This window comes from Dasypus novemcinctus, chromosome 8 (assembly GCF_030445035.2).
Source record: "Dasypus novemcinctus isolate mDasNov1 chromosome 8, mDasNov1.1.hap2, whole genome shotgun sequence".
NCBI lineage: Eukaryota > Metazoa > Chordata > Mammalia > Cingulata > Dasypodidae > Dasypus > Dasypus novemcinctus.
In genome coordinates, this window is record NC_080680.1 from 64,314,997 (window position 1) to 64,327,393 (window position 12,397).

Here is a 12,397-nt window from a genome sequence, read left to right on the forward strand (position 1 = left end):
AATGAGAGCCACTAAGTGTATACTTTGAATGGGTTGTAGAAGGCATGGGATTGTATAACATAGTGGATCCTGTGGTGGATGATGGACTATGGTTAACAGATTATTAGAATGTTCTCCCATTAACTATAACAAATACATAATACTAATACAGTATTAATAATAGGGTGGGTTTGGGGAAAAGTATACCCGATGTAAGATATGTACTCTCTTTAGTAGTAATATTTTGACCATGGTCTTTCATCATCTGTAAGAAATGTTCCATAACAATGCAAGATATTGGGGATAGGGTGATGTATGAGAGTCCTGTATGCTATGCATGTTTGTTTTATAAGTTCACAACTTTTATTATAGACTTTTTGTTTATGTATGTTCATGTATGTATGATATACTTCAATAAAAGTTTTTTTAAATGAAAGCATTAATTTCATATTTCACTCTTAGGATTTTCTTTGGTGCAGAAGATTATACAAGATAGGAATTTACTGAATTTGTTTCTATCATTCCTTAACAATGCACTGTCTACTTCAAGTAATGGATTAAGAATTTTTTGTTATTTATTGTTCCAAGAAACTTAAATCAATCACTTTTTATGTCTCTGGCTTTTTTCATTAATTTTATTTCATCCTGGGTCTTAGTTGTCTTGGTTAATACAGCATTCTAATCAGGTCATTTGTTTACTATTCTTCATATAGACCCTATTTAACAGTCAGCCTTTTATTTGAGGCTGAATTAGGACCTTATAAAATTCAAAGTGTAAGATATATAACACTTATTTCAACTTCAGAGTGTTTATTTCTTCTTTTCACTGAAGAAGAAAAGTGACAATTTGGAATTGTACTTTATACTTAATCTAGTTGTATTGGTCATTTAACCTTTATTCCCTCAAGTGTAAATTGGCTTCACAGTTAACCGTGTCATTTTTTCATAGTTTTTCATATCACCAGTAAATCAATCTGTTATAACTTTGATTTTTCTTTTTGAGTGATTTACTATTTTACTTGATTTAAAAGCTTTGAATCTTTCTAGCTTTATTATGTATTTGTTTACCTATCTGTGCTATATTTACTTATATCTCATTGTTGGAGGTCATTTAAACTCTTCCTTCCCATTCTGATATAAAACACATTGCCAGCAGAAGGCAAAATAGAATAAATTGACAGCACTTTACTGAAAGGGAAAATACATACATTATACTTTATTTGTAAGACATTGGCATTTAACTAGTTTCACCAAACTAACAAAGATTTAGATCTTACCATGAAAGAAATGTAAAACTACTTTTGTCCAAGAAAGAAATTTTATCTTTACAGAAATTTAGTCATTTTAGCGATCATTTATTGCAAGTAGCAGAATATTTTTTTTTTAAGATTTATTTTATTTATTTTCTCTCCCCTTGCCCCCCTACCCCAGTTGTCTGTTCTCTGTGTCCATTTGCTGCGTGTTCTTCTTTTTGTCCGCTTGTGCCGTTGTCAGCCGCACGGGAATCTATCTGTCTCTTTTTGTTGCGCCATCTTGTTGCGTCAGCTCTCTGTGTGTGCGGCGCCATTCTTGGGTAGGCTGCACTTCCTTTCACGCTGGGTGGCTCTCCTTACAGGGCGCACTCCTTGTGCGTGGGGCTCCCCTACGTGGGAGACACCCCTGCGTGGCACTGGCACTCCTTGTGCACATCAGCACTGTGCACGGGCCAGCTCCACATGGGTCAAGGATGCCTGGGGTTTGAATTGCGGACCTCCCATGTAGTAGATGGACGCCCTAACCACTGGGCCAAGTCTACTTCCCGCAAGTAGCAGAATATTAACAGAAGAAATAATTTATTTTGGTTATATTCCTTTTGCCTACTAATGGTTACACATTAATATTTGTAGTAAACCATTACTTTCTGATTTAAATTTTCTTATACTATTTTCTAAATATTTAAGTTTTTTTTTTTTTTTGGTACTGAGAGATAATGAAGGTTCAGATGACTAGTGAGACTAACTCAAGTTGAGGTGGGAAAGATCATGGTTATTTTCTTCCAGATATTTAAGCCTTCTCAAATGATATAATACTTGACTTTATCTTAGTCTAGTCTGTGGAATTTCCTCTCTGTTTCAATACTTGAAGCTCCTGTTTCTGACCTTATTTTCCATTTACTGGGGAGATTTCACATCAAATTTTTTGGTGTTCATGCTTTTGACCTCCTGGTACCTTTACCTGCCAGGTGAGTTTTTCTGGCTCTAAGTTAATTTTTTCAGAGTACTATCTTTAAATACTTTTCTTTGAAAGTAGTAGTCTTTTTTTAAAAAAATTATTTATTCCCACCTCTTTGTTGTTTTTCACTTCCTGTGTCTGTCTGTCTGCCTTGTTGCTTTTTTTTTCTCCACCCTCCTCCCAAGCTGTTTTTGCTGTCTGTGTCCATTCACTGTGTGATCTTGTGTGTCTATTTCTCTTTTTGTCTTCTCGTTTTTCGCCTCTAGGATTCACCAGGATTCGATCCTGGGGACCTCCAACGTGAAGAGAGGTTCCCTGTCTCTTGTTCCACCTCAGTTCCCAGTTTCTGTTGCATCTTTCCTTGATTCTCCCCTTTGTCTCTTTTTTTGTTGTGTCATCATTTTGCTGCATGACTCGCTGTGTGGGCACTGGCTTTTCACACGAGTACTTGGCTCTCTGCACAGGCACTGGCTTGCCACATGAGCACACCTTTTACCAGAAGGTGCTGGAGATTGAACGTGGGTCCTCCCATATGGTAGACGGAAGCTCAATCACTTGAGCCACATCTGCTTCCCGAAAGTAGTAGTCTTTTAACAATTATTTACAGAACTAAATAACTACAGCATTTTAAAAAAATTACTATTTTGTTGAATGGAATTTGAGGAGATAAAGCACTTATGGATCATTTATTCATTCTAAAAGTATTTACTGTGTGTTGAGAATTAGGGATACAAAGATGAATAAGATGTCATCCCTGCCTTGGATATGGCAAAGGGGACAATAAATGGGCTTTGGAGTTAAATTACTTGAGTCCAATCCTAACTAAGCTACGAACTAGCTATATTACCTCTGGCAACATATTTGGCTCTCTGAGGTTCACTTTTGTCATTGGAAACATGGTGATTGATAATCATGATTTTCTGTAAAGTGCTTAGAGCATATATAATAGTAAGTGTTCAATAAATGTTACCTGCTGTAATTAGAGGAGTAACTAACTATAAACCAGATGTGCAAACTGCAATGGAATAGGGCAGAGTGATATGTCACCACAGAACGAAGATGACTTGGTAGGAACCTTTGTTATTCTAGATACTCCCCCCCATGACCTTATTTGGTTGTTACAGGTTAATTTTCACGACACTAGAAAAATGTATTAAATTATAATGTTATGACACAAATATACTTTGAACCTTAAGGCAAAAAAATTACACTGTGTTTTCCTTTCTTTTAATATTGCTGTTTGCCTAAAGATTCCTTATAGGAGGATATGATTAACTTTCAGCACTTCCATTAATGGACTGCTTTCTAATGCATTCCTTAAAAAATAAGCAGGTACCACAAGTAGAAATATCAAGTAATTGAAGAAGGTAGAATTAATTAATATTCAAAAGCATAATAGTTCATATGTTGTTTATTGAATAAATTTAAAAATGTTTTTTAAAGTTGAACTTTTTAAAGAATGCATTTATGCTTTTGTTTTTGTATACCATTAAAGCAGATTCTTTGTAATATAAAATTCACACTTTGTCTTTTCATTTCTAATTTAATACATTTTTATCACTGCTTTATAAATGGCAAACACCTTGTGTACATAGAATTTAGTTTCATTTTTTTCACAAAACAATGTCTTAGGCAAACGTGGTGCAGAATTTATCTACTCTAGGGATATGAATAAAATGAGAGCCAAGGAAGTACTTTTGTAGTTAAGGTCTAGGTTTATAAAACATAAGTCTGAAAAGTTAAAGTTAAAAAAATTGCTTTGAACTTTTACCTCTTCTCTTTACTAGGTGATCATGTCTTGAATGATTTCTTTTCACTTGGATCACTGAGTTTTTTTTTTTTAGACATTTATTTTAATTATTTCATACTTTTAAAAGTGGAGTAGTTATAAGCATTATGTATTTTTCCTGTTGCAGTTAAGATGAATAACAATTTTTTTCTCATAATTCTTGAGTAGATAGACTCATGAATTTCATTATGGAATTGTCTGAGTGGTTATGCTGTTTTCTGTGCAGCCTCAAAAAATTCTGCTAACATGTAGGTATTTCAAGGAATCCAGAATTGGATTTTGATACACTGTACAAAAGTGTTGACTCCAGGGATTGACTCTCCTGCTTGATTTTTTTCCAATTATGAAGAGGAGGGATGAAGGAATGAATTGAGATGTGTATTCCCATCCTTATTCTGCCACCAGCTAACTTTGTGATCCCTCTGGGCCTCAGTTTCAGTATCATCATCTGTAAATGAATTTGTCTAAATGAACTTGACATGGCCTCTTCTGACTATTAGAAATGAGTCCTATGATTCTAAATATATTTTTGTTTGTTTGTTATCAAGAACCTGAGTGCTGGAGAGAAGAGAGCATTGAATAACTCAAGTTTTATGAAACTAGAAGGCCTTGAGACAGTGACTAATAGGACACTTGCCAGTTTGTTTTAAATTTAAGTTAAAGCCAGAACAATCATTCTCTTTTCTGCATCTGAAGAGCAGAAGGTTCAAGAGCAGGAGGATCATGACTTGGTGATGACAGCTCAAGTTTTTTACATATACTGTGGTGTGTGTGCATATGTGAAAAATATTTTTGTATAAAGTTAAGTGTGCACAGGTGTTTTCCTAGTGAAATAACTATTTTCTTCTTTTCCAATAAATTGGGAATTTAATTTTGGGCTTTAAAATATTGTCTAAGATTATTTAATATAATTTGTGTCTTGATTTTTGAACTGGCTAGAAAAATAAACTCTTTATATACTTATTTGGGTCAAGCCTTGTAAAGGAACCATACTCTCAGGAATAAATAGAGCACTTTCTTTTCTGACAATATAATTAAAACATTTGTTTAAAAGTCACATAAATAAATATACTATTTTTTAAAATGCCACTAAATTTACTGATTGTCCTTTCCAGAACAAAGAATCTGTCAAATGTCTTGCTGGAAATCTTTTACAGAAGGGATAATTCATTGAGACCTGTGCAGAGCAATCTAAGATACCCTTTTGTTTTTAATTAAAAAAGGAAATAAGAGACCAGTTAAACAAATTGTCTCTTTCATTTGCTCAAGGTGAATGTAATGAACTTCTGTTCCAATAGAGCCCCAGCACTTGTTAAAAACATCATAAATTCTGGTTATGTGTTGTGAGGCTGTAGCCATGATCTGTATGGCTCCAAATGCTGCCATGATATGGCATGGTCAAGCTCCTTAATGAACTAATGCTAGTCTCTCTTTTGTGGTAGGGTTAAGAGGATTTTTTTTCCCGTTGAAACTGAATTGAAGTAGATGTCTTCTAAGCATAGAAGGAACAGGTATTCTAAGATTAGCACAGACAGAGGAAATTTAACAAATACTAGACAACAGATCTGTGAAATCTAGTATAGGAAAAATAAAATTTTTATGGCACCACATTTTGTGCCATTAAGTATAGTGCCTTGATCATAGTAGATATTCACTAAAGATATTGAACTGAAATTTTTAACAGCTTTATTGAGATGTATTTCATATATAAAATTCATCCATTTAAAGTGTATAATTCAGTGGCTTTTAGTATATTCACTGGGTTGTACAATCATCACCACAATCAAGCATAGAACATTTTCGTCACCCTCAAAAGAAACCCCATACTCATTAACAGTCACTCCTCTTTTCTCTTAAGGTCCCCATGAAGGCCAACTAGAAATTTATGTTCTGTCTCTATCGATTTTCCCATTCTGAGTATTTCATGTAAAGGAATCATACAGTATGTGACCTTTTGCATCTGGCTTCTTTAACTTAGCATAATTCTTCAAAGGTTCATCTGTTTTGTAGCATGTATCAGAACTTCATTTATTTTTTATGACTGAGTTTCATTTTATGGATATATCAGATTTTGTTTATTTGTTAATCAGTTGATGGACATTTGGGTTATTTACCTTGGGCTATTATGAATAATGTTATACACATTCATGTACAAGTTTTTGTTTTGGACAAATATTTTCATTTCTGGTGGTATCTACTTGGGCATAGAATTTTTGGTTGATATGGTGTATTAGTCAGCCAAAGGAGTGCTGATGCAAAGTACCAGAAAACTGTTGGCTTTTATAAAATGTATTTATTGGGGGTAAAAGCTTACAGTAACAAGGCCCTAACTCAAGTTACCATAAGAAATACTTTCTCATCTAAGATGGTTGCCAATCTCTGTGAGGGTTCAGCCTTCCTTCTTCCTCTGAAAGCTCTGTGGTTCCAGCTTCTGATCTCAGCTCTAGGCTGGCACAGGGCTTATTTCTTTCTGGGCTCTGCTGCTGTGTTCTCTTCACAAGGTCAGCTGTAAATGACTAGGCAAATGGCTCTTCTCTCTCCAGGGCTCCAGGATCAAAGGTGACGAAGTTCTCTCTCTGGCATCTATGGAGCTCTTGTGTCTTCTTCTGTCTGTCAACTTGATTGAGTGTCCATTTATAGAGCCCCAAGGGGGTGTGGATGCGTCCCTGAGTCACACTCTACGGATGTGCTTGAATCAAAGCCCTAATCTTGATTTAATCAAGTATATGTACAACATTTGAATTTAATACAGTCAAAGGGTATCATGCCCAGAGGAACAGATATTACAAACATAATATCTCTTTCTTTTGAATTCATAAATAATACCAAACTGCTGCATATGGTAACTGCCAGACTTTTCCAAAGCAGGTACCATTTGACCTTCCCACCAGCAGTGTATGAGGTTTCCAGTTTCTCCACATCCTCTCCAACACTTGTTATTGTCTGTCTTTTTAAATTATAACTATTTTAGTATGTGTAAATGGTATTGCATTGTGGTTTTGATTTGCATTTTTCTGAGGGCTGATGATATTGATCATCTTTTTATTTGGTTATTGGTCATTTGTGTATTTTCTTTGGAGAAATGTCTATCTGAAACTTTTGTTCTTTTAAAAATTGGATTATTTGTCTTTTTTATTGTGTAGTAAAATTCTTTATATACTCTTGGTATGGATCCCTTATCAGATACGTGATTTGCAATATTTTTCCCATTCTGATGATGTCCTTATAAGACAGAAGTTTTAAATTTTGATGAAAAAGTCTATTTTTGTTGTTGTTGCATGTGCTTTTGGTACCATATTTAAGGAGTTTTTTTGTAACCCAAGTACATGAAGATTTACTCCTGCATGTGATAGCCAGTTGTCCCAGCACCATTTGTTGAAAGAACTGTTCTTTCCCTTTTGCATTTTCTTGGCATCCTTATAAAAAATTAATTGACTATAAATGTAAGGATTTATTTCTAGACTTTGAATTCTCCTCCATTGATCTATTTGTCTGTCCTTATGCCAGTACTACACTGTTTTGATTACTGTAGCTTTGTAGTAAATTTGGAAATTGAAACGTGAATCTTTCAACATGGTTCTTCTTTTTCAATCTTGTTTTGTCTATTCTGAGTCCCTAGCTTTTTCACATGAATTTTAGGATCAGCCTGTCAATTTCCACAAAGATGCCAGCTGGAATTTTGACTGGATTTGGATTGAATCTGTTTGGTTCATCTGTTGGCCATCTTAACAATATTAAACTCTTATCCATGTATGAAATGCTTTTCTCATGTTGTTATGTTATGCATAGGGATTGAAATGGGGACCTGGAGGGAAACTTTTGTCCTCTTGACCCTTTTAAAGTACACTAATTTAAATTATTTCATATTCGTATTAGCCAAAAGGGTGCTGATGCAAAGTATCAGAAATCTGTTGGCATTTATAAAGGGTATTTATTTGGGGTAGAAGCTTACAGTTACCAGGCCATAAAGTGTAAGTTTACTTCTCTCACCAAAGTCTCTTTCCACATGTTGGAGCAAGATGGCGGGTAATGTTATGAGGGTTTAGCCTTCCTCTTCCTCCTAAGATTCCATGGTCCCATCTTCCAATATCAGCTGTAGGCTGTGTTAAGTATTGTCTCTCTTCTGGGATTTGTTTGTCTCTGGACTCAGCTGCTCTTTTCTCTCCACAAGGTCAGCAGTAAACTACCAGGCTCTCTTTCTTCCTGAAGCCTCTGCCATGTCTGTAGAACCGTCTCTATTCCCAGGGCTTCAAGCATCAAAACAATTCCAAGTAACTCCTCTGCCTTGGGTTTCTTTCTGAGTTCCGCCTGTCAAGGGTGGGGGGACTCAACATCCTACTGACATGACCCAATCAAAACCCTAGTCATAATTTAATCAAGTAAAAGTGAAACCTCTGATAATACAATCTAATATGCCTGGAAGAACAGACCAGTTTATAAACATAATCCAATATCTGTTTTTGGAATTTATAAACAATACTGAACTGCTACAATATTTGAATCATTATGTGGAGTTATTTTATTATTTATCTATCTCAAATGTTGACTGCTCATTAAAACTGTGATCTTCTTTGGGGCAGGATGCATCTTTATTCTTGTGTTATTGAGAGTTCATTTCATAAATTTTTAAGAAAAACACCTTTTTAATTGGCGTTTGGAAGCTAATTAAAAAGAAAATATTAGTGGTACTATAAAATTAACACTAGCAACAAGTGGTTAGTTGTACTCTTATTATTGATGAAATTTGACATTATCCAAGTCTTCAGATTCATTAATATTCATAGTATTCCTTTGAAGAAAAGAGAAATATGGACTGCTTTCTTTTAAACCAAGACATAACTAAAATAATTAAAAAATTCATTTTAGGTACCAAATCTGATTCCAGTTTTGATGTTCAAATTGGGAAGACCACTGGAACCTGTATTATATAATGATATCTTATATACTTTACCTACTCTTGGTGCTCATAAGGTTAGTATATTAACCAGTTTATTTGGAGGAGAAAAGAAAATGAGATGAGAATACTACATTGAATTCTGTTTGATATCATAAAATTTTTAATTTCTCAGTGATCACCACTTTTCTTTGGAGTCATGTTTTATAGCTAGTAAAGTCTAAAGGCAAAAGTATTTCTTTATAATACTTAAGAGTTCTTTGAAATCATTTAATATCCAAGTTTTCCCATTAGTTGTTTTCTCAGATTAGATTCTTGCAACTCTATGATTTCTGCTTAGCCCCTCCTAAAGCTGTCCCCCATTCTCTCAGAAGATTGTTAATACTTCATTAAGTTTCCATTACAGTCTACTTTTTATAATAGGTTTAAATGCTTTTGGTAACCTCAGGATTGTTTGTACTTCAACTTATGAAACCAGAGCTGCTTCAATATTTTCTAGGTGTGCATAGGACAGATTCTACGAGTAATTCAACTGCTTGGAACCACTCCACAACTAAGAGCAGTCACTTTGCGCTTGTTGACATCTTTGTGGGAGAGGCAGGTAAGCTTAAATATACACTTGTATAGTATTAAACATGTTTTCTTCACTAAGGAAAGTTAATTTTGTCATTATGCTTGACAGTGCTTTGATCTGGTGGTATTAGTGAGTAGCACCAATGATTGCGTTGAGATCTTCTGATTTGTGATGCTTTTGAGCTGTAATACAGTCACTTGTGATTGACTCTCAGAAAGAAGAGAATATAAATAATCTGAGTTCCTGTTTCTAAAATTTTTCTTTCCTTGTGTAAGTGATAGAAATATAGTTATAAGTGATTAGAACCTTTTTAATTAGGATAAAATTTAGCCACTTTCTTCCTTTATGAAATTAATACTGCATTGGTCTGTAAGAAAATCCCCAGTAATCACAACAGTATTGTTCTCTGCTTGCTGATTAGAAGAAATACATCATAATTTGCAATGCAAATGCAGGCTTTGGAGGTGAAAATGCTACATAAGAGTAGACAATTATTTAGCTGAAGTTAGGAAATTACCTTTTTTGTGTGTCAAATTGCTTTCTTAGGATCGTGTATATCCTGAACTGCAGCGTTTCATGGCCATGTCCGATATGCCTTCTCTGTCTGTGGGAAAGGAGGTCCAGTGGGAGAAACTGATTGCTAAAGCAGCTTCGATCAGAGATATATGTAAGCAGAGGTAAGATGTGCTTAAACCTTGGGAAGGTATATTGTGATATATTATTTTCGGTTTAATTTTTTTGTTTCCAGCAAAAAGCTAGTAAAGATAGTTTTAAAGAATGGTTATTTATAAGGACTGAGTTGTAAAGTTAGACCCAGTATTTTGGTTGATGATTGAGATATAGTGGATAGAGACTGACATTGGATATATTGAGTGAGAATAAACTGTTATATTCTTTAAGTATTTCTGATTATAAAAGTTAGTACTGCACAGTACTTCAAGAAGCAAATATTACTTTCCATTTTATATATTATATCTTAGGTTATAGAAGATATTAGGGAGATGACTCTGTTCTAAATTATATATTAATAAATAAACAGGAGATAGTTCCACTTTGCCAGAATATCTTGCATGAAATTAGGTAAAAATGTTTAGAGAAGAAATAGATTTGATGCAACGCATTTTGAAAATTACTTGATTGGACCACAGCATTGTACAATTTCCGAGAACCTCATTTTCACTTTTTTATCAATGACAACAGTGTAAATGGTGCTTCCTGAAATTGTGCAGTGAGTTGGCCCAGATAGTGATATTGTGGATAATACCTGTTTCAAGTAAAATTCTGAATCAGAGTAGTACATTAAGAGTCTCTTTTCTAAGCTTCCAACAGCACAAAAATGACCTTAATGTAAACGTTACACATAAGTGACCCAAGACCTCAGAGTTTGGATTCTCCTGTGGTGTTGGCACGGAAAAATTTTAGAGAAAATAGGGTTATTACTTGACATTCTTATATTATGTATTTAAAACTGAGCGTTAGCTTTAATATACATTCCCAAGTTTAAATAGTAAATGAGATCATATTCTGGTCTATTTACAACTTATTCAGTGTTACTTTCAAGTCCCACCTCAAAATCTTTTGGATATTTTCCAGTTTAGGAAAATGATTTCCATTTGAACAGTAGTGAAAAAATAGGCTCTCTCTGTTAGACAATTTTGTTAATTAGGGAAAAGTACTATATCATTAAGGGGTAACAAGGAATAGAGAAGATGGTCCAGAGCATTTCCTTATGAAGTTAAAGGTAAGTAAATTTTTTTGGAATAGAGAGGAGAGGAAGGGGAGATGGATGGATGAGTTAATCCAGCATAGTTGCTGGCATGAGATAGATGCTTAATCAATTACAATTCTTAATAATATTTTTATCATCATCATCCTTATCATTGTCATCATTTTTATATAGGTGTAACTACATAAGAAACCATAACTGTTACTATTGCTATTGTCATAAATCATCCTCTGTTCCCAGATTCCTGCTTTTATAGTTGGTATCTGATCCCAGTGCAGTCAACAGGCAGTGATAACTTGATCTTTAGTGATAATCTCAATAGAGAAAATCAATTCTTATCGCAATTGTTATAGACTTAAGTTTTTTTTCTCAGTTTGGACAATAGTATTTGAGACTTGGGGAGAATAAAATATGTTAAGAAGTCCCTCCTTTTTTTTTTTTTTATAAACCCCCCCCCCTTTGTGGCTTTTTGCGTGCTGTCTGCTCTCTCTGTCCATTCACTGTGTGCTCCTCTGTGTTTTTGCTTGTCTCCCTTTTTTGTTAAGTCACCTTGCTGAGTTGGCTCTCCATGGTGCTTGCAGGCTGGGCTGCATTCCATGGCATCTGCAGGCCAGGTGGCTCTCTGCGGCACATGCGGGCCGGGTGGCTCTCTGCAGCATGTGGGTGAGCCTGCCTTCACAAGGAGGCCCTGGAACACGAACCCACGCCTCCCATATGGTAGACGGTAGCCCAACTGATTGAGCCACAGCCGCTTCCCAGTGCCTCCTTCTTGATAATATTTCTGTATCAAATTATAGAGCATAAAATTATAGCAGAAATCATTATGGCACAAAAAATATGATGTTAATATTTAATGGTTAACATGTAGTATGCACAAAAGTAAAGAAAGCATCAATGCTTTTTCTTCAGACTAAAAACCAGGAATGGTAACACTCTGGCTTTAATATTATTTTTAAACTGTTATTTCTTAAAGGCCATATCAGCATGGTGCAGATATGTTGGCAGCTATTTCTCAGGTGTTGAATGAATGCACCAAATCTGATCAAGCTACTCCAGCAGCCTTGGTGTTACAAGGTCTTCATGCACTTTGCCAAGCTGAGGTAGGCTTTTTTGAATAGTTCTGGATAATTTTGAAAAAATATTTTATAAGGCATAGTGATTACAAGGATGTAAGATTAGATACAAATAACTGCAATTTTGAACATTCATTTTCAGAGATTTTTG

The 12,397-nt window shown here is 34.7% G+C and overlaps 1 protein-coding gene across 8 annotated transcripts in view; it reads left to right on the forward strand.

The window, feature by feature from the left end:
- FOCAD (focadhesin) overlaps positions 1-12,397 on the forward strand; it is a 380,810-nt gene that overhangs the window by 156,219 nt on the left and 212,194 nt on the right. For all 8 annotated transcript variants that reach the window (XM_058301924.1, XM_058301931.2, XM_058301923.2 and 5 more), the window contains 4 exons: positions 8,846-8,950; positions 9,373-9,474; positions 9,994-10,124; positions 12,147-12,273. In XM_058301924.1, coding sequence (XP_058157907.1) covers positions 8,846-8,950; positions 9,373-9,474; positions 9,994-10,124; positions 12,147-12,273 — 465 coding nt within the window. The remainder of the gene's footprint in view (positions 1-8,845; positions 8,951-9,372; positions 9,475-9,993; positions 10,125-12,146; positions 12,274-12,397) is intronic.